General features: G+C 35.3%; 1 protein-coding gene across 13 annotated transcripts in view; it reads left to right on the forward strand.

Moving 5' to 3' along the window:
* LOC106079656 (ankyrin repeat and sterile alpha motif domain-containing protein 1B-like) overlaps positions 1-22,463 on the forward strand; it is a 104,756-nt gene that overhangs the window by 43,700 nt on the left and 38,593 nt on the right. For 12 of the 13 annotated variants that reach the window (XM_056045317.1, XM_056045320.1, XM_056045325.1 and 9 more), the window contains 4 exons: positions 16,448-16,593; positions 17,399-17,497; positions 20,574-20,679; positions 21,323-21,426. In XM_056045317.1, the coding sequence (XP_055901292.1) occupies positions 16,448-16,593; positions 17,399-17,497; positions 20,574-20,679; positions 21,323-21,426 (455 nt within the window). Of the gene's footprint in view, positions 1-16,447; positions 16,594-17,398; positions 17,498-18,812; positions 18,910-20,573; positions 20,680-21,322; positions 21,427-22,463 lie in introns of all 13 variants that reach the window. The other variant, XM_056045319.1, reaches the window with a different exon arrangement.

Raw genomic sequence — 22,463 nt, forward strand, 5'->3', positions numbered from 1 at the left:
CCTTCAATCTACATCATTCACTGACTAGGGAATTTGTTGCTTTCGCGGCTGAAGTCACATTTAGCAACATTCGATATAGTACGTCAAGGACACCCGTAAATCTCTGGTTCGTTGAAAAATATTTCTCCCAATTGTCGGCAATGAAGCAGAATAGGTTACAGTATATTCGAGAGCATTATGGGTTTAGTTTATAACATTTTAGCTGGTTGCTGCCCATCGGCCACATCTTCTCCTGATCTCCGAAGGCCACGCACTCCGGGTTATTTGAATAAACGCGAGGGGGCACTCGAATCTGGAAAGCTTGGTTGGGTCTGTTGAAAGCATGGTGGGTTTGTTGAATCCCCCACAGAAATCGTCGGATACCAAGAAAAAATGTTATGAACAATCAGCATTCTCCTCAAGTTTTCTGTGGCAGTCCTCTGAGCAGCCTCCCAGTCAACGCCAACACTTGTATCTTCTGCCTTGTTGGTATGTGTGTGGGTGGGGTGGGAGGAGAGCGACCCTAAGATATCTTTGTTCTTGCCCACACTTTCTTGTCCACTCAACCCGCTTCTGTAGATTAATAATAAGGCAGGTGGTTGGGGTGCTACATAGTTCTCATACTAGTTGAGAGCCAAATATCTCTTCATTTAGCATTTAAACGTATATAAAAAAATGAATACAATTGAAATTTGTCACTACACTTTTCAGATTTTATTCCGTAGCTTCATAACGTTTAAATTTGTCCAGTATTTTTTTTTTTTCACTTCTTTGTTAAGCGATTTTACTTTTCAATTAATCTCTTAACAGTGTTTTAGATAGCTGATGTTTACGATTTTCGTTTACTATCCATCTTTGTAGCGGTTGGTGTTTTATTTATACAGCCCCTGTTCCCACGGTGATATAAATATAAAATCTATTATGTCTGTTCACTTGTAGTTTCTATATATATATCGTGTTTATCTCTATAACGTACGTTGATTCTATCACGTTATACAAGGGCACTTGTGTAACGTGATGAGTAGGGCTGTTTCAGCACTTGAAATCTTTCAATCTAGTCTACAGCCAAGTCATTCACTTTTCTGGTGGGCAAATTACTTCCCTCTTGTAATTGTAGTACATATGTGTGTTTAAAAACACACACACTCACACAATCAATCTATATCAGTCGAGATTAATAGTATAAATATAAATCATCTGGACCCATTAGCATTATTTTAATTGGCTTGGGACCCATAATGATCAGCATTAAAGAGACTTTCTCAAAATAGTCATCCTCGGTAATCTCCCGTCATTTTTTTTTTGTTTTTCTCAGCTTGAGCAGATTAAAGGCCTAACAGACTACTATACCATTGAATAAAATGTCTCACTGTCAGCAGTAAATACAATTTAGTCTTTAGGGGGACGTTTCGTAAGAAACAAGGTGTTGGAATTCTCTGTTTGGCAGTAGTTTCACCGTGGAAGTTGCTTTGTTGTGTTTAGTCGTTACTATTATAACATTTAAAGTCTGGGTTTTAGAGCCCCCCCCCCCCCACCTTTGCTGCTTTTCAGGCTAGATTCATGTGTTGATGTTCTAAAGTAGATGGACTAATTTATCACTTGTAATTTTCTTTTAAAGTCTAAAACTTATTGTTAAATATTAATTTGTTGATTATGGATCTTTCTAATTGTGTAATGTTCATCAGGAATGATATAATGATCACTTTTCTGTTCGTTGAAGTTGATCTCTTTCTGAAGTTTTGGCAAAGAATTTCTAATTTTTCTGTTTTTAAATACTTTTTTTTTTGCAAACCATTTATAGATGATTGTTGTTAAATTGCAAAATTATTGCATACATCTCTAAGCTAAACTAAATAACAGATTGAAAGATTGTATATATTTCACTCGAGTTGATGGGATGACCATTTCTCTACAAGAGACATGATACTAACTATGAATTTAATTTATGGATATCTTAGCAAAATAATAGCAATAGCACGTGGAACAAATTTCCCACAATTAAGTCTTTAAAAGGTTTACAATGATTTTCTAATTACCAAACTTAAGTTTTACAATTTTAAAGATATAAAAACCAGATTATTAAAGACAGGCAAACAACAAAACAAACAAAAAAAATCTCGCTTACTATGTATCAGTCTAAGTAGTCTAATTACCTATTAGTTGAGCGTATGCATTTATTGAGTGAACATTCTAAGAATTATGTGCACACGATGCGCGTGAAATAGTTTTAGGAATTGCTTGAGTCAAAAGTCATTTCCTGATGTCGATGAGCATTGCCCTTATTTAGACGCCCTGGTCACCTCTGTTCGGTTTGTTTATCTGGATTGGTGTTTGCGCTGAAATGCCCGACCCTCCACCACCTCCGACCCCTTCTTTGTCCAGCAGTGTAATGTACAAGCGACCATTCAGTTTGTCCTGAACTGTTCAATGGAGGATGTGGTAGACATTAATATCATCTGTAGTGGATGACTTAAGCCGTACATTCAGCTATTGGAGTAAGCCTCACGTGTTATTTGAATGTAGTGATGAATGTAGTGATGTCAATCTGTGAGTCACGGAGGACTTACTCTAGTACTGCCTTCAGTTTTCATGTTTCTACTTCATCAGTTTGTTTTTTGTTTAGTAGACATCAGCGTGAACTTATAATTATTGTATAGTGTCTCAGCAAGTCTTGTGGAGTTAATGTTTTAATTGCTGTTGCTGTTTTCTAAAGCCGAGTTTCTGGCTTCAACTTGTGGACAAGTAAGTAGAACGAGGTGTTCCATTTCTTATATAGAGTTGTCTCATTTTGAATACTGGTTTTAATATTTGAAATGAAGTTTACGTCAAGGTTAGAATCAGGGGGTTTACTTTTTAGGAATGTAGGTTCGAAAAAAAAAAGGGGGGGGGGGCGGTATATATACTTATTTATATTATTTTATTAACATATGTAGTCCTACTCTGAGCAGGCGGTGCGGTGGTGTTTTTTTTTTTTTTTGTCACATTTTGTAGTCCTTCATTGAGAATTATATACTTTTGTATTCTGCTCATTGATTTTTCATCATGAATGAGATGCCTGAAAAAAAACGTCCACTCAGAGCAACGAATAAAAAAAATGACATTGAGAGCTTGGTTAGTGAGTAATGTCTTTTATGGCAGTGATACAACGACTGCCTCGATGCCAACAGTTTATCCCATAGATGGCACAATTAACAGTGGCCTCTAGAATGGAAAACAATCGAATATGTTAGCGTGTGTGGTGTACATCTCATCATACGACGGTTAAAATGATTTATTTTTTTTAAAGACCAATACAAGAATGTATTTTTTTCTTCGTTGTAATACACTGTAACATAAATGATTAGACAAAGGAGAAAAGCTGCGGTGAGCTGGATTCCGACTGTATAAGGACGGTCTCAGTCAATGACAATAACTTGTGATTTAGCCGATTGAAATAAACTTAATCTTCACAAGTGTTTATTCGTAATAAAGTTTTTAGTGAAATAAGAAGTTCATTATTTGGTCTCATTGAACAAATAAAGGTCGCGATCGTTTAAAGTTAGTTACATTCACTTACTTTAAAGAATGATAGGTTTTCAGTTAACCTGTCATAATTTATTTTTTGGGGTGTGTGTTTAGTTTAGCTCTACTATACATAGCAATTAGCGTAAGTAGTTTAGTATATGCAGAGCTTGGCGCTACATGTTTATATAAAACATGTATACTAGCCTCTACTGTTTATTGCCTGGTGTTAACAAAAAATGTTCGGTATGTGTTACTTGTGATTGCATCTGGAACCAATGCTATACACGCACAGTGTCTTCTTGATTTTGGTTAACGTCTTATTGTCTTGTTGTTAGTGTGACACTAAGTCGGCTCATTCAGTTTAACTGCATTGATTGTATTTTATGCATTACACTCCCTCTCTCTCTGTCTCTCTCTGTTATTATTGAGGGACAGCAACATGGGAAGAAGGTAAAACGAGACCTGGTATGGGCCAGGAAGTGCACACTAAAGTCTCCGCCGAGTGCTGTCACTTCGTACACTTGCAGAGGAGGCACTAGACGTAGACGACGTGGACGACTGCCCTCGGCCATGCGGTTCGAAGGGCTTCGAGCCTGGAAAGTTTATCTATTAGTATTTATTTAAAAAAAAAAGAGGTGCACTGGTAGTACATAGTCAACTGAATCCACAACTTGAGCTTCTATTCAAAATAATTGACCTCACAGATGTCAAAAAGTTATCGATAGAGTGATTCGTAGGGTTAGAGAAATTAAAAAAAATGTTTTTTTGCTTAAATGTACGTTTAAGATTTTTAGAATTTTGTCATACATCAACCAGCACAATCGTAGAAAAATGTTTCATTGAATGAACTAACAATATTAGGAGAGTATTAAAAATTGGTTAAATATTCTAAACTGTGATCAACGATACGACAATGGTGCTAATATGATAGGCATTAAAAGTTGGGTTTAAGCTCGTATATTGTGGAAAGGAGCTTCTCAAAAGTTAAAGGAAAACACATTTTTTTATAGAAATACAATGGGTCAGTAGAGATTTTAAACTTCATAGTTTATTGTTATAATCTTTGGCCCTCTAAGGGGAATTATAATACTATACTATAGGGTTTCAATAATGCTTAAAGAAAGTAATACATCCTTTTTTTAAAGAATTTTTTTATAAAATTTAAATTTGATACACACACATTTCACCGTAAGTGGGCCTCGCAAATTATGCTTCGCCCACTGTCAAGAGCGTGGGTGTGTAAGATGTGAGATTGTGTGTGTGTTTGTTTATTTTATTAGTTGGTGTGTGAATTGTTTTTATCACGGGATTTTCAAGGGGGGACAATTAGGTTTCTAGCGGTCAGTCTAGCAGTTGGAGAGCTGACCTGGTCTGAGTAGGGTGCTGGTGTTTTGTGTATTTCATAGGAGTGATATAATTGTGTGCTTTATTAAGTATTAAAGATTATCGATATTCATGAATATAAGGAGTTAGAGTTGATGTATACTAAGTGTTCGTATTTGAGTTAAGCAAGTATTAACAAAGGTAATTGAGAATCATACCCTAGATTATCAAGCCATATGTAAGTGGTAAAGAATTCACCCGAGTTCCCTTACACCCACATAAAATGTAGGGTTTGTGCCGTCACTGTACACATGTTGGCCTCTAGCTGATTAGTGTGTGTGTGTTTAGTACCTATTAAATTCTCTTAAATATTTTTGTTTGTTCTTGACAAAGTGACCGGCTAGATTGACAGAAGTGCCACTTTCAGCTGCTCTATCCGTCTCCGTCTGAATAGTTGTACTGGGTTTTGTCCCTTTGTTGTTAGAAGAAGGTCTCTTACGGACTCTTTTGGTAGAAAGAGATCGTCATGTATCTAGTCAAAAGAACTGGTTACAATACTATAGCAACCGTAGAACTGCTGTAACTTGGCGTTAATGTATTGTCATGCTTTGGTACAAGCGTTAACGACTTAATTGAAACAGCGTGCTTTTGAATATCCACATTTACTGGACTAGCGCATTCAGAAGACCAGACGAACATTTGTGTTACTAAATTTTGGTGACATGAGCTAATTGTTTATTTTGTTTTGTTTTTTTTTAAGATTATTAATACTAAATTTATAGTGGTCTTAGGTATGGAAGAAATATTAGTGATCAGACAAATAAAAATTATTTCTTCGCATATTACTAGGCACACCCTATTGCAGTATTTCCCAAACTTTTGGCCAATGTGTACCCCTTTTATAATTTTTGTAATGCTGTGTACCCCTTGCACCCCACCCACCACTTTTTAATTAATTAACAGAACATAATAAATGTGTTTTTTAATGAGGTGCAATGCATACCCCCTCCAAAGTCTTCCCGTACCCCTGGGGGTACGCGTACCCCACTTTGGGAAACACTGCCTCATTGCATGATTCATTTGCTAACTAGCAGTTAGAGTATACCTTTATTTCTTAAAATAAGACATTCAAACATGAACTGTGTGCATGTTAATTACACGTTTGTTGGCCAGCGTGTCCCAATTAGACAAACCATGCCTTGACATTGGACCTCGCGTTTTCTAATACTTTTCTCAGCGGACAACGTCACGTATTCAGTTTGTCTGTTTACTATGTCAAGTTAAAGTTCATCAAAATTGCATTTCAACTGTTTAGAGAGAAAACATTGGTAAACAATAAAATTGAGTAAAGCAGAACGAGGTCACGCCATTGCGACTTATAAAGAAAGATGCAGTTTCGGACCGCCTTCATAACGATTGTTTCTCTTCAATTAACTTAACTAAATGCAGTAAACACCATAAAGTGTTCAACTCCAATTTAGAATTTAAATGAGTCGTAGTTTCGTATCTTGAAATAGGCTACTACAGTACCGTAACACAAAAAAAAGTATGTAACTTTCACCTCACCATTATTATGTTTTTTATGAAACAAAAGTGACGCAAGATCATACAAAATTCAATTACATATTGAACAATCTGTAACGTTTTTAGTTGGAGCTAGATCTGTTATTTGTCCTTGCCCTTCTCATGTCTTATTCCTGCCTTCTCTTACAATGCAACACAATCGTCTGCTCTCTGTTGCGATTCGCTAGTTGCTTGATTCTTTACCCCTCTTCACGCTGTGCTGAAAAAAGAAAATCACTAAAAGACGAGAAAATATGACAGCATGGAATCTAGACTACCAGAAGCATCCAACCGTTGGACTTGAGTATCTTCCTGATCTGTAACTTTAAAAAATAGATTGTACACGAATTCATCATTGGTCTAGTTGCTAGAGTGACTTCATGTACAGATCCGAAATCAAGGTTATTAATTCTTGCTTAGTTGTTTCTAAAACATGGTTCATAATGTCTTTCGTGTTGAAGTGTCTGCTGTTTACCTTTGCCCTGACGTGTAAGCATCCACTTCAGATTACATGCTAGAGAGATTACTTGTTCAATTACATACTCCCGAAATGGTAACATCTGTTCTTATAAGGCTTTCACGTTGCTATTTGATACTCTGCAATATGTGGGCTGGGGAGAAATATTTCAGTCTTAAAAAAAAACAAAAACAAAAACTAGTAAGCAGATGGGATTTATCTTTATATTGATTTCGATGTATTCGAAATGAGAATCTAAAGGGGGGAAAAGGGGGTTAGTAATAATAAAGAATTTATTTCTTACCCTGCGATCTATGGGACAAATGATGTTAAGGTCATTTGTATCTGTGAGCCCACAGATAACGAGGGTGTCATGTGGCCAGCGCAACGACCAACCGCCTTTATTTTTCCACAACTAATGTCTAGTACCCATAAGAGATAGGTGTACTCAAGAGGCACCCTAAAAAATCCCGAGATTCAATATCCCAGTCTTTACCAGGATTGGAATCCGAGACGGTGACCCCTCTGTTCGGAAGCCACTCGGCTACTACGCCATCCGCCCCCGGGGGGGGGGGGCAGTAATTTACTTCATTAGTACATTATCATTAACATTTTGTTAAATTCGTACATTGAAAAAGGCGTGCTTAAATGTTAAATGTCGACAGTTTTGTATTGAGTTGACGTCTACAGCACATTAAAAAACAATGGCTTACATGAGCTTAGAATTGTATCGAGAATTGGAAACAAACGAAAACAAAATCACCAACGTGTCTATTATTATTATCTCTACATAGTTGTCCTCCACTTTTGACAAGTTCATTTTTAGTTGTCCCATGTTCTTTCCTGGTTACTGTTTATCTCTATTGTCAGTAATAGCACTTAACGTTTGCTAGGACAAGAGTTGTACAAGACCTGATAGACCACTGACGAGAGAGAAGGGGGAGGGGGGGTTAATTCACGAGTGTATATTATCTCAGCACTAGCATTAGGTGTTTTTGTCAAGTTTTAAATACGCTGAATGGTGGCCTAAAAATAGTTCATAGATTTGTTTGTTTTAATAGAAATCAATTCTACTGATAGTTTCAATGTGATACACTAGTGTTCTGGCAATGGATTGTGCAATATTGTTTCAGCCCTAAGGTAATAATCCGTTTGTTTATTGAACTAATGTAACCTCCTTGTTTCTAATACACTTGCAAGCAAAGGAATGTACGTACATTTAGGGCTATTCAACTCTATATCAAAAGTACTAATAAATGTCATATTCTGGAAAGGATCTGCACATTGGTTGCAACCCTATTAGGCCACACATCGCGGCCGCTGTAAGTTCCTTGTTTCGTGAGGGTCAAAAATGCTACCATACCAACAAACACAGTGACCTAAGAAGTCAAGCCAGACTAGTGTATTATCTCTTCAGTGCTAGACACAAATTGTAGATGTATATAGATTGGTGAGGAGATAGCAGATCGTCCTGCTAAGATGACCCAGATAAAATGAAAACATAGCTAGATCATTTCTGCTCTCCCTTGCTACATTACGTCATCAACTAAGTCAGTTCCTTGTTTAAGCTAAACATAGCATCCGTTCAGTTCATACATACAAAAATCTAACCTACAAAAAAAAAGTAATTCGTTTTTTCTATATTACATCATTTGAGGTTCCCTGCTGTATCACCCAATTCCTTTTTTTCTTTAAATTTCGTCACTGTTATTGTGTCTGCAGCTATTTCTCTTGGCACCGTTCCTCGTTGAACACAGGTGCAACCATTGCTCTGTTACCCACATTATTGGAACCTTTTTTTTTTTTTGTTGTTTTCAACTCATTTATTTTTTTTTAACTTTCTGTCTTGTTTTATTTTCAATGGCTTAGACGCATGAGACTTTGATCATAAAAAATACGAATGAAAAGCACATTCGTTAACGTCTTTGACCTGAAAGTAGTTCTGCCTGTGGTGTAGAAAAACAACGCGGAATGATATCTAATACTCTGTTCTTTGCGATTAGCGGTTCCAAATATTCAGTATCAAATAATTCTCAACACATATTATTTATTATTAAAATTTAAATTAATACGTCGTTAGTTTTCATGATTGTCTTTTGCAATCTTCTAATGCTTGACAGCCTTTGTCTTGGCAAATAAGAATCTTTTTTTTTAATGTGTTTTTCACATTGTTTTATGTTACAGTATCAGCGTTTGTCAAAATATGTGGCGACTCCTCCATGGGGAGGGGTGTCTTTTTTTGTTTTTCCCTTTAGGACAAAAAAAATCGTTTGTTTGTAAAGTTGTTTTAAATCCATACATGAGTTTTAATCAAGCAAATAAGACATTATTACAAATGTACATAGATTTAAATCAATAGTTATGTGACTTCGTTTCATCTTCAAAGTAGAACCTTTCATAATGATTTCGCGGGAGACGCCCACACTGAGCTGGTTCTTTTGGGGAAGAGATTTCATGATGATTTCGTATTCTAGTCAACCCTTCTTATTACATCTGAACGATTCACTTTTAGCTGAGTGACTGACCATCTTTCTTTTGGCGCTTTGTGACCTGACGTCGATCAAGCCCGTTACAAACGTTCATGCTTCACTGCCTTCAATGTCACTTATCAGCCCGTCCAACCTTTTCTCGATACTATGAGAAAAAAACACCAGCTCCTTGTACTCGCCAGAAGAATGATATACCGAATGCAGGAGCGTTGAAGGTCTGTCAGTCACACCTGAGTAGCTCATCCCAGAACAGATTAGTGTTTGCCTCGTGTGTAAGGATCTATATGCGTTATTATCTTGTTGTTAATGTATATAGTAGTATACACAATATCGGGCCATTAAAAGGTTTTCGTATCTAAAAACGTTCTTGGCTGATAATGGTGCACCGAGATAGTAACATGGAAAATAAGGTCTCTGTACCGATCCCGTTCTTCTGCGGAAACACTCGTCAACATTAGACAGTCTGAAGTTTTGAAGTGATCGGTTTGGATTGACCAGCAGCAATAGTACTCTAAAACGTGTTCATTTCTGAAATTCTTTAGTTAAGGGCGTAAGGAGTAGGGAAGGGGTCTTTGCACCGCTCTACATTTTCTCTCCAACCACCAGTTTCTCTTAACATTCTCTTTGACCAGGGAGGGGTAACTTTCATTCATTCCCCTTTAATTTAAGGAAAAGAACTAGCCTAAATTATGCCAAAAATAACAAATCACTCTAATGTTTTTGAAAATTGATAAATATCCCTGTTAAAAAAAAAGCATCCGGTGTAGCCTCTTCTGTACTGCTACTTTAAAAAATGAAATAAAAAAGACAACAGGGTCTTAGTATTCTTTATTTATAACTGGCTCGCGTTAACTGCATAACTCGTTTCCATATCATTCCACCATCACCCCTTATTAAAGCAATTACTTTTCTTCCCTCCAGTATATCAAAGATCTTCCTTTGTTCCTACTTGCATGAAACCTGTAATAACTCAAGTGGGCATTCTTTATTTATTGATACTTTAAGCCTATTCTTTCTTGAAATGCTCATCAATCCTGATATTGGAATAGTTGCAGACTTTTTGGAAGTAGGTGTGTTTGGCTTGGTGTACTACCTCATATATCTTGGTCTCGACAGGAGAACAACCTTGAAGTATTGTTTACTTATGGAGGAGCTTAGTCTCGTAGCTGCACTAATACTATACATAAGTTAAAGTGTTTCAATACATTTTCTTTTGTTTGAGACATAGACTTTTTATATTTTAAAAAAATCTTTTATTTTTAATCATAGCAAAACTTTATTGCTCGGCACATTTATCTCTGTACAGTGGCCTAGCAAGGAATTTTGGGGGAGCCGGAGGGGTGGGGCTTGGCCTCTTTAGGGGCCCCTTCATTTTGACATTCATCATCTTGACTTGAGATAATGTGCTTCATAAATATATGTCTTATGTGTGGAATACATGCAGCATTGTCACTAATTTACAAAACAACCTTAATAGCAAGATAACACGCCATTGGCTTATTATTTAATGTAAAAAAAAATGTGGACACTCATTTGGGGACCTCCTCAAGTGGTGACCCCGTGGGGAGGGGGGTTGAAATTTGGACCTCCCCCACCCTTGTTGTACCACTGTCTCTATTTAAAATGAAAAGCAACCTAAGCAGCATAAATGAGTTTCTTATTTCGTTATTGTTTTTATATCCATAAACAAACATTTTCCTAACCGACTACTCCCCAAGAAGAGCGAGACTTATCGCGCCTTTTTCCAGACAATTAAAAAAAGAAGCTTTTTTAAAGAATAAAATGTTCCATTTTGATTAGCAATTTTTTAAAAAAGTATTTCTTTTTTAATAGTGACGTTGATCTTTTGAAATAAAACTGTGTGGAATTAGTTGTACAATTATAGGCTTTAGTGACTTACTTGATATGAGTTTGCTTGTGTACAAAGGAACGTCTTCAATGAGATGTATTTAACAAAGAGAGGCTACAGGAGAAATAGAGAAGGCCAAACCCAATTCAAGTTCGACGTGTGAGGAATTATTGCCTCTATCACATTCACTTCAACTTCTCACTCGACCTTTTCTCGGCTTTTACGCTGTTGTTTTTTTAAACTGTATGTGTATTAGAAGATCTAGTCCGATATTGATAGTTGAACCATGGGCGTAGACGTAATCGGTAGGGAGTGTTTGTTTGATATCCTTTCCTTCCTTTCACTCCCTTTTCCCCTCCCCCACACCCCACATTTTGTGAACTTAACACATGTGATAGCACCTTCCTGTATTTTTTTTTTATAAACAACACACCTAAGATGTGAAGTTTAGTCCCAATAATACCTAGATTCATGTTGTATGCGTTTATACAGATTACAGAGAGAGACATTTTCGTTCAGGCCTTTTTTCTTTTACAGTGGAATAACAAATTTAGAATGTTTTTGTACTAAAACTTGTATTCGTCTTTGCTTAGTGACATTTTTAAAAAGTAGCGAAACTCACAGGGTTTTTACTGAGCCATTATGGGACTCCAATGGTCTCGTAATGTTTGTCTGAATAAAGTACAGGTCTGTACGCATGGCATAGGCCTATAGTTTGTCTAGATCCAAGCCTTAATGCTGTTGTATCCAGACCTTGGCTGGTGCCTAATCCAAACCCTGTTATTACTGACCTCCGCGACAAAACATCTTAAATTTCTATTCGGCTTACGTGACCTTGTAGACAGCTTGGAAAAGTAGGTGGGCGTGGCTACTCTCGTGAAAGAACACGCTACCTGACGTACATAGATAAGTCACGTGTCAAAACAACGACTATAACAATAGCAAATGTTTGATATCCAAACAGCTGACTACTCATTTTCTTTTCTTTTGGACGATCCTTTTATTACCACTTGGACTGTTGACATTCTAGTCCCAATATTGGATTGATGTATTTTAAATGGCTGCCCTTTTTATGCCACAATGGCTGGTAACTTGAAAGTGTGTTTCTCTTGATACAAGACTTTTGTGTGTGTGTGTTTCTTTTAGTTGTTTTTGTTTTTTATCCCTGTCTATTTGTCCTGTCTCACCTCATGCATGGGTAGTTAGTGGTTTAATGATACGCTTTGCGTTACAACAACACCCAAGCCGCAGTGTATAAACTCTCGGGGATTGTTTAGTATTAGTTAGTATTAACTTCAGCACTAACTAGGACGTTTTGTGTTCAGCGTTTCTCTTGACGTATTTGTCTAGTTCATTAAATCCACCAACTTAGTTTTCTAGTTAGTGAAAATTTTATGATTTACTTATAAAATGTACGTTGTAAAAAAAAAAAAAAAGATTTAGTCAAATCATTGCTAACGCTACTTATAGGTTATTGGTTTTCTTCTTCATTCGAAACATGCCTTCTAGGCAACAATGGTAACACACCCATAGACTTCACATTGTCAAGGAATGTTTAATATCACATTTAATATAATATAACCAGCTTTTGTTACGGGAAGCACATGAGACCCTTTGGTGATGTCTCAACCAAACTGTGTCATGCTCATTGCCCGCCCCAGATATCAATGATTAATGTTTAGGTTAGAATCCTTTTGTCCTTAGTTCGTATTTGGCTGGGAATGACCTTCTGAGAGATAGGACGCAACATGCCGAGTTAGCTGTTTTTATTTTTATCTAATGATTATTTCATCACGCTTCGCTCAACACACGCAGCTGCCTATTGGTGGTATCGTAGTGGTGTCTACTGCTTAGAAAAAAAACATTGATTTCTTACATGCATTTCCTATCTGAATGGTAGTCAAGTCTTGATTCCACGGTAGACCCTTTGTTAACTAAAATACTAGTAATCATAAAATACCTTATCTTCTTACTAGTGCATTTTTAAATGGATAAGAAACAATTGATCTCATCAGCTGTGTAGAATGTAGAACTGTACATATGTGTCATAAACTCCTGGCACTACTTGTTTGTGACCATCGGACTTAGTAGAAATACAATGGCATGAAATATTTTTTAAACAAATGACTCTTGATCAATACTGGAGTTTATTTGTTGAATAGGATAGTCTGTATTAGAATCGGTGAATTCTAATACTTTCTCTATCTGGTGAGACTTTATTTAAGAAATACATCCACCGTCTTTCTAATGTAACGCTGATTATGCTCGTTTTGTTTTAGACTAGATTATTGTGGTACTATGTCTGAAGTACTTTGAAGTCAAACGTGTTCAACGCTTCTTTTCTTAATGTACATCTTCCAGAGACTCGTGCTCTAGATTTTGTTTGATTCACGTTTCCTCACATTGTTCTGGTGACAGTTTCTTGCACATAATGTTCACAACTTTAAACGGTTGAGCATAACACAGACTAATAGTCTACTTTTCACACCCTGTCAGAGTTTATTTAGTTTGGGACATTTGAAATTGTGGGTTTAAAAAGCTAAACTGTCGCATTTCTAGGCGAAAATGCAATGTCTCCGTTTCCCCTTTGTGACATGAAGCATGTATTGTGTCCAGCGTACAAGACTAAAAGAAAAGGAAAGCGGTTCGTGAAACAAACACGAAAACTCTTCATCATTTGGGCCTGCACAAATTGTTAGGCAACAATGTTTTCCAAACTGCTTTCTCAGCTTTTGAAAGTGATTCTAGTTTCAACACATTGGGTTGTCTCTTTTTTTTTTTTCTCTGTTTTTAGGTCGCTGGGAACAATGGGAAATGTCTCCCAAAACTAGACAAATATGGGACAATAGTATAACATTAAACATCATGTTCATATAAACTAATTTTGTTTTCCCTTTTAGTTTAAATTTTTAAAAAAATAACACTATTTGTCACCACTTCAATTAGCGACAATAGTCTGCCCCCCCCCCCTCCAATTTTTATTTTCAGTTGTCAGACATAATGCACGCTTAGCAATCTACGTGGATAATTCCAGACCTTTTTGAAAGTGACCCTGACACGGCGACATTCTCCCCCCAACTCCCTCCCAGTTTCGCACACATCAGACTAGGAGGTGCACATCTTGCCACACCCACATCGTTCAACACTGAACATCTCAGACAGGGAGAGTCTCATGGTGTACAAACATTGCCTCTGTTGCGGGTCTGATGTTGAACAAACTGGGCCTCTGTTGCTAGGGAAATATTTATTTTTTTTTGTTCTAATAAATCCGATAGATATTAATTGTGTAGGCTTCCATTCTCACACTGGAATGTTCGTATTTATTCTGTGTATGTGATAGAATGTTATGTTCCGTGGTTCAACCTTTGTTGAAACTCCCGCTGCAAAGAGTTTAACAGATGATATCAATGGCGGAGCAGGAGAGGGCGCACTCCTCCCCCACACACGTTTAGACATTTGTTTGTTCTTTAATCTTTTGTTTAGTTTCCTTGCATTCTAAATACTCTTTTTATTACTTGATACCACCCGCACGCACAAACACTCAGAGACAGTATTAAGATTATTTTCTTTACTTAAGCAACAGAGAACTGCAATCTTAACAGCTTCAAGCAATGTGCCTCATTAGGAGGATGTAAAGTGCCCTTGCTTCTGTTGGCAGTTCAAATGTTCTGTAAGTCAAGTCTGACAGAACATAAACTAGTGTAAGCATGCCTCCAATTAAAAAAAAGTCACACAAACAGTTTTAATCCATTCCTCCTTTATGAAGCTGGTGATGGTCTATAATATTCTTTATATTTCTTCTAATGCTTCATTATCACAAAAAGTCTTTTCCACTGTCAGATTTTTAAGAAAATTATTAGAAAGCCGTTTTTAAAATCCACTGTCCACTCAGAGCCCATGAAGAGTTTGCAAGCTAATAGAAGGAATATTAATAAAGCCAGGAGAATGTACCCGAAAATGAAAAACAATATTTGTGTAAAATTAATTTGTATTCTGTATTTAGTTTGGCTTCAAAGTGCCTTTACGCTCATCTTGACTTAACTTTTTGTTAACGCTACAGCAATTCTATGTGTAATTTTGTGTATGCAATATCTGTTCCCTACTTGTCTGATACATTTCAACTGTGCATGTGGATTCATTCTGTGTTTTGTGTATTCAGTTCTCTACCATAGCTACACTCATTCGTGGAGACAGGCTTATTTGTTTAGTGAGAAAAATATTTCTAGGTAACTGCTTAACATCTTGCATCTATTTTAGGAAGCTATTAATATTGATTGCATTTCCTTCATTTATTACTTAACCCTTGTGTTGTTGTTGTATTTCTTTTTCTATCACTTATGATTAACTATATATATATATATATATATATATATATATATATATATATATATATATATATATATATATATATATATATATATATATATATATATCATAGTTAGATTTAGATACTAGATAATTTGATAGTTTTTGCCTGACAATGGCAGGCCACTGCATCGAAATAATACATAAATATATACAGTGCTTTTTTTTGTAAAAAAAAAAAAAAATAGGTGCCAGGTACTCAGTAGTTGATTGCCTAATTTTTAACTACTAAAAATTAGTAATATATGTTAAAATTCAAGAAAATTAATAATTTTTTCAAAAAGGTGCGGGTACATCGTACCATCACAAAAAAAGCCCTGAATAAATATATATATACTTGGTCGTTTAGTATTGTTTTTTTTCCTTCATCTAAATCAGATGACATCTTGCCTAGTTATGTGTTTTTTTTCTCTCACTGGATCAAGAGATTTATAATTATCACCACAGTAACCTTTTAGTAATGGATTTTTCACCCCAAGGAATTATAAGTAACAGTCCTTTATTGGGTTTTTTGTTTTCATTTTTTCCTATTTGAAAAATAAAAAATAAATGCTGATAATGTTGTTTTAAATACTGACTGACTCTTTTTTTAGATAGTGTTAAATGTGGCTAATAAACATAAATTACTTGTCTACTGAATTTAGGGCTTGAGTTTGAATCCCCATAAAGACTAAGAATTTGTTATAAATTGACATTGAACCTGAACTGAGGTTGTTTCCCAGCGGAGCACAGCAAAGTCTTCCCACATAAATGCATACGATGTTCAACTCACAGTCAACATATTAGAGTAGAACAAACAAATAATAATAATGATTGCCCTCCATACAGATCATGTCTTATTTTTTTTTTTTTTGCTGCTCAAGTGAACAAGTTTTAAAGATAAAATTCTTATGTGTTGCTACCATTGTGTCTCCTCAGGTCTTCTAAGAGGCTCTGTCATTGGCCCTGCTAGAGATGTTGTCCACCAATTGAGTGCTAGTAATGCTCTGTGGAAGAAGAGGAAGTCCACGCTCTCCACGTTTGCCCCTGTGATGGAGGAAGACAAAGACATTGACTTGGAGAAGGTGACTCTCAAACTGACTAGCTTTTTTTTTTAGTCTTTTATAGCACCACCACCCTTTCTCCCCAAATGCAGATAAGTCTTTGTGCTGGTATATGTCTATCATGTTTACACTTTAAAGCTAAAAGTAGTATAAAAATCAAAATTTTACATTGCAATATTAGCTACTTTTATTTTTCTAAATACTTAGCCTTTTATTTTTAAAGATAAAGATTGTTATTGCATAAACATACATCTCAAACATTTTTAATACAAGGTGAAAAGGTTATTAGAATGTACAGGATGATTGTTATATTCCTTTAGTTCAACATCAGTACAGGTTGGCTTAGTACAGGTTAGCTGAGTTTCCTAAAGCACAGAACAGTAATTCTATATGTTCCATATTAAATAAATTAATAACATTTTACATGAAGCATACACAAAGTAATACTGGTGTGAATGTCATCAAATTCAAATAATACATTGACATTATGAATGAGGCATACTGAAATAAGCACAGACAATAATTTATTTAAGTATTGAAGCAGACTGGATTTCTATTTAACTAATTTCCCAATAAGTTTTCCCTCAGTTGTATTCTAGCTAAAGCTTGATTCCAGAACAATTTATGTGAATTTTACTTCAAATACTAAACACACCCAATGTTTTGATTTTTATCAAAATTTTTGGGCTAAATTTGTAGTGACCTAACTGAAAATTGTTTCCTACTTTTTACTGGGTTTTAAGCATTGTTTTAAAAGAAAAAAAATTGTATTATATATTATTACTGTTGGAAATGTTTAACATTTTGTTCATTGTTAACCTTTCAGACATTTAGAGCCATAGACAACATTCAAGTAGTGAAAGATGCTGACTGCAAGAAGTCTGATGAAGAAGTCTTTGTGGATGATGAGGAGGACTGGGCTAAGGTAAACCTTTGCTATTGCACATTTTGACAATCTCATGCTGCTCTGCATTTTCTTGAGGGGATTTGTTATGACATGAGTCTTTATTTTACAATATTATGAATTCCAAGCCAATTCTTCATTACATTCTAAGTTTTGATTTGAAATAAAGCTTGTTAGATTGACACCACAATAAGAATTTGGTTAATTGTTTGAATAAGATGACTGTGGGGGGATCAGAATAGGAAAAGTTGTGTTCCATTCTATGATCTCTCATTGTTCTTGTTATTAAACATAAAAATGAAAAAGTAAAATCAATAGAGTATTGGAGGTTATTGATGATTGGATTCAATAACCAATACTGCAGCTATTCTTACCTAAGCAAATAAAAGTCTGACATGAAGCTGGGAGAATAACTTAAAGGTTTAAGCTGGCTAATTCTTCTTAGATGGTTCCATGACAAATTGTTCACCTAACAAATGGTTTAACAACAATTGGCTTATGACAAATGGTTCACATGACTACAGCATGAGTATTTTTATCACATACTGTCCTCATGCTTTAAAAAGATTGATAAAGAAAATGAAAATTTTTTTTTGATATAATAGAAACAGAAGCTCTTTATTATCAATCCCCCATATGTACTTTTAATGTAAACAAATTAAGCATGGGATGAAAATATTAACAATGTGTTCAGTGAACCAATTGTCTTTGAACCTATTGTCATTGACCCATTTGACGTATGAATCATTTCTGATGAACCAATTGGTGGTGAACCATTTGTGGACTGAACCAGCTGTGGACTGAACCAGTTGTCTTGAACCATTTGTCTGTAAAGGATATGTCATGTTTCCTTCATAGATTTCCTAAGAACAACAATAACATATGATGCGAAGTTGTGAGTCATCAAGCACCCAAACACTGGGTAATGTGCTTAGCAAGGCAAGACAGTAACTCATCACTACTTTGAATGGCATACATTTTAGAAAAGCTCTCCAAGTTTTATCAACTCATCTCTAGCAGTTCTTTTTATGGTTTCAACTAATTGTGAATAAATAACAACAATTTTTGTCTGGTGAATTATGCATTTGTATCAGGAGTTTGCTAAAATCCTGAGTGATCAATCAAATCTCTATAAAGATTGGAAAGTCCCTGGAATTCATTAGATACTTTTCCATAAAATTTTGCATGAAGAAATGAATGCTATACAAGTAAAACTTGGTATTATGGAGTGTAATTTGTGGTTAGGGGAAAGCATTATTCTAAGAAGACTTTGGCATTTGATTTCTATTTGCAATATGGCCATTAATCTGTATGTTGTCATCTGTCCTTGTTCTAGATAGCTGAAATTGTTTCCAGCTATGGTGGTAGAATCAGTTCCTCTGGGGACTATGCCCTGTTCGAAGCACAAATCGAACATCTCTTAGCATACAAAGGTATTTATTGCCTCTCCTATTCTGTCCCAAATCCTATGGGACCATTTCCCTATCTGCTCTGCATTATTATTTATGGAGTTATTTTGTTGCATCTTGTTTAGACACTCTAGCTTTTCAAGCCTTGCTCATTAATAAAAAAAAATTGCATATTTACATATATTTTTGCATGCAGAACAACATGAATTGGCAACCTGTAATAGTAAATAAGTTACAGTATAACTCTGGTGTATTAATTGTGTATACTCTGTTTAAGGGAATAACTCATATATCACAGTTGGTTGAGTGTATTTATAAAGCATGTTCCTATAACATCTTCTTATTTATTGCCCTATCAATACATAGAAGGGAAATGGTTCATGCTGCAACCATTATATACTAAAACAAATGGAAAATAACATATTACATAAATTATTATATGGTGTGGTTATATTTCTATACTGCTTTCTTTTTGGCTCAAAGTTAAAATATCATTGAATTGTGTTGGTTACTATATTTGGTTACATAAATTGTATGGTCTGTTTTTGTTGGTACACTTCCGTTATCTTATTATTTTCAATATTTTTCTTTACGTGGGCATGAGTTGGACTTGGTGGTATAGATCTTGTCTAAAGTTTGTTTTCTTATTCTTGGTTCTTAGAATTGTCTTTGGTTTTATTTATAGATCTTTTTGTTTTTGTGGGTTGTGAGTAATAGGTAGACAGAGATGTTCTTGATATAATTTGGTTGTATTTACTGACTCCGAAAATCTTGCTGTACATCTCAGAGAAAGATTTTATATTTGAGTATGTTACAATATTAATGTTTGCATTTATTAATAACACTTGTTTTTCATTCATGCTGTTTTAAAACATCTGTGTTGCATATTTTATGTTTATCTCTAAAATAATTTTCTTTTGGTAGGCACTAATGAATCCTATCTAATTAGTCTACCTTAGGTCTCATCCTTTTGCTTGCATATGTTGAATAGCATTATGAATGACAGAGTTTCTTAAAAATGTGGCTCTCCCAGTTATTTAGTGGATTTTGGTTTACTAGCACCACCAATGTCAAGGCTAAACATACAAAACAATTGGGAAGGGTACCTTAGTGTGTTTTTTTTTTAAAGCATTTTTGGTAATTCTGAAAAAAATAATTGTTTTTAGAATAATGTGCTTTTCTGGCTTTAGCACACTTAATTTGCTCTAGTCCACTTTCCATTGAGCAGCAGGGGTATCTGGGAGAAGGTTTCTATGCTGTCTATAGACTCAGGAATTGTAATTCGAATTGGAATTTCAATTTGTTTTTAGATTGTTTTCATGTGTTTCATTATCAAATACTAAAATGTGTATATACTGTATTAGTCAACCAACATCCAATGTAAAACAATGAGATTTTTTGTTGAACCCATCAAATCTATTCAGTCTTAAAAAAAACAACAAGAGAGCCACTAGTTTGAGAAACACTGAACAGTGATACTCAGCTGTAATGCAATTATTATGGCTGATAAATACATCAGGGTAAAAGGTGAACTGTGTTATGTTTCCAAAATTTTCATGGAGCTAATTATAGCTGGGTTTCACTGAGTCACTCTACTTTGATCATTTGTCCACTTTGCATCACTCTGCATGGCTAGCCAACCCATAGTCATATCTAGCATTATCTCTACTGCATGTTTCTCTTGTTAGATCAATGCCACCTTTGCAGAGTTTGGTGTGAGCATTGGCAGAGAGTCTGTGTTCATACGTGAGCATGAAGGAAAATTCAGGCAGTTTTTAACATCAAATGAAAAAGGTATCCTTTCTATTGTCTAGTCAATTTTGTTCTGGCTCTTTCAGAAGCATAGCCTGGATATATTTTTTACTAGGAATAAAATACTCCAATAGATATACACATAACATAACTGTATAACAGTATAATTTATTGCTAATTAATAATCTTTGAAAAAAAAAAATTTTTTTTTTAAGTTTTAGCTTAAGATAATACATTTACTATAAATTTGTTTTAAATTATAAAATCTGAGCTATTACCATAAGAAAAATGCAAGAATCTGATATTAATAATCCATTTTGAAATGTTGATTTTTCTTCATGACTGTAAATGTTTCTTTATAAAATATTTTATTAGAAGGTCATCTTTTAAACAATCCTTAATGCTGTATTTGTACATTTATCAACATACTAATATAATCTTTTCAAATCCTTTTTTTTTTTTGTCCTTTTCTCTACCTATTAAATGTCTTCTCTTTCTCTCACTCTCTCCTACCTTCTCTCTCTCCATATTTTTTGCCTCCTTGTGTTTTTCCAGATAATGGTAATCAAAATAAAAGTCTACTATCTTAGCTAACATCTAATACAACTTTAGGGTTACATGAACTATTATATATTACATTTACTACTCTGGACTTCAATACATGCAGTCTATTATGTGTTTGTAGGTGAGAACAAGATACAGAGTGTGGGAGAATGGCTGACAGATATTGGTCTGCCACAGTATGAGAACACCTTAGTAGCTAATGGCTTTGATGATACAGACTTCCTAGTAAGTCATCTTCTTTCTCTTTCTCTCTCTCTCTCCCCCCCCCTCCCCCAATTCCTCAATCTGAACTGATTATCACATTAAAAAGTAAAAGTAAAGTTCCCCTTTCAGACCTTGTGGTCTATAGGGCAGATGATGTAAAGGTCATCTGATTCTGTGGCCTACGGTTTACGAGGGTGACATGTGGCTTTAGTTTTCCCCAACTAATGTCAGGTACCCATTAGAGCTGAGTGTACTCAAAAAAGAGGCGCCCAAAGCTCCCGAAATGAAAAATCCCAGTCTTCACCGGGATTCAAACCCGGGATCCCCGGTTCAGAAGCCAAGCGGTAAAGCGCCACTGCGCCTCCACTACCACATTAGCATGCTCTTAATTAGTTGAAGTTCTCTCTATTTCTCTTTCTCTTCTCTCTGTTCATGACTTCTTCTTACCAATAAACAAGATTGTGTTAATTTCTTAGCAGCTCAAAGATGTGAGAAACAAAGTTTACTTTTTCATTAAACTTAGGTGATGTAACAAACTCCATCACAGCCTGCCCTTGTTGAGACATACAAGCCAAGTGCTCTTGGACTAATAGCTTTCAGTGATGATACTTTAAGAAGATGAAAGATTTTTGTGTGCTAGTACTAGTGTAAAACAATCCAATATATCATCATCATCTCTCCCTTGACTTTTGTCATAGGGGTGCTGTGACAGTTTATGTAACTAAATCCCTCCACTTTTCCCAGTCAGCAGATGTTCTTAGCAGGATATCAAGAGAGAGACCTGTCCAATTATTTTTTTTATCCAGCCAGATTTTCTTTGGACGACTCTTTCTTTGTGCTCCCTTTACTGTACCTTGAAGAATGACTTGACATCGAGTCTTGTCTTACAATCAATATGACCAAACCAGCTCAGCTTTTGTCTCTTCATAGTATTGAAGAGATCATCCTTTTTTGGAAAAATGTTTAGAAGCTATTTAATATTGCATTTAGAAACCTTTTCTTGTACTAGTTGTTTGTCCCTATACAACACTAATAGGAAGTAGGAAGAATAGTGTTTC

This window comes from Biomphalaria glabrata, chromosome 10 (assembly GCF_947242115.1).
Source record: "Biomphalaria glabrata chromosome 10, xgBioGlab47.1, whole genome shotgun sequence".
NCBI classification, from domain to species: domain Eukaryota; kingdom Metazoa; phylum Mollusca; class Gastropoda; family Planorbidae; genus Biomphalaria; species Biomphalaria glabrata.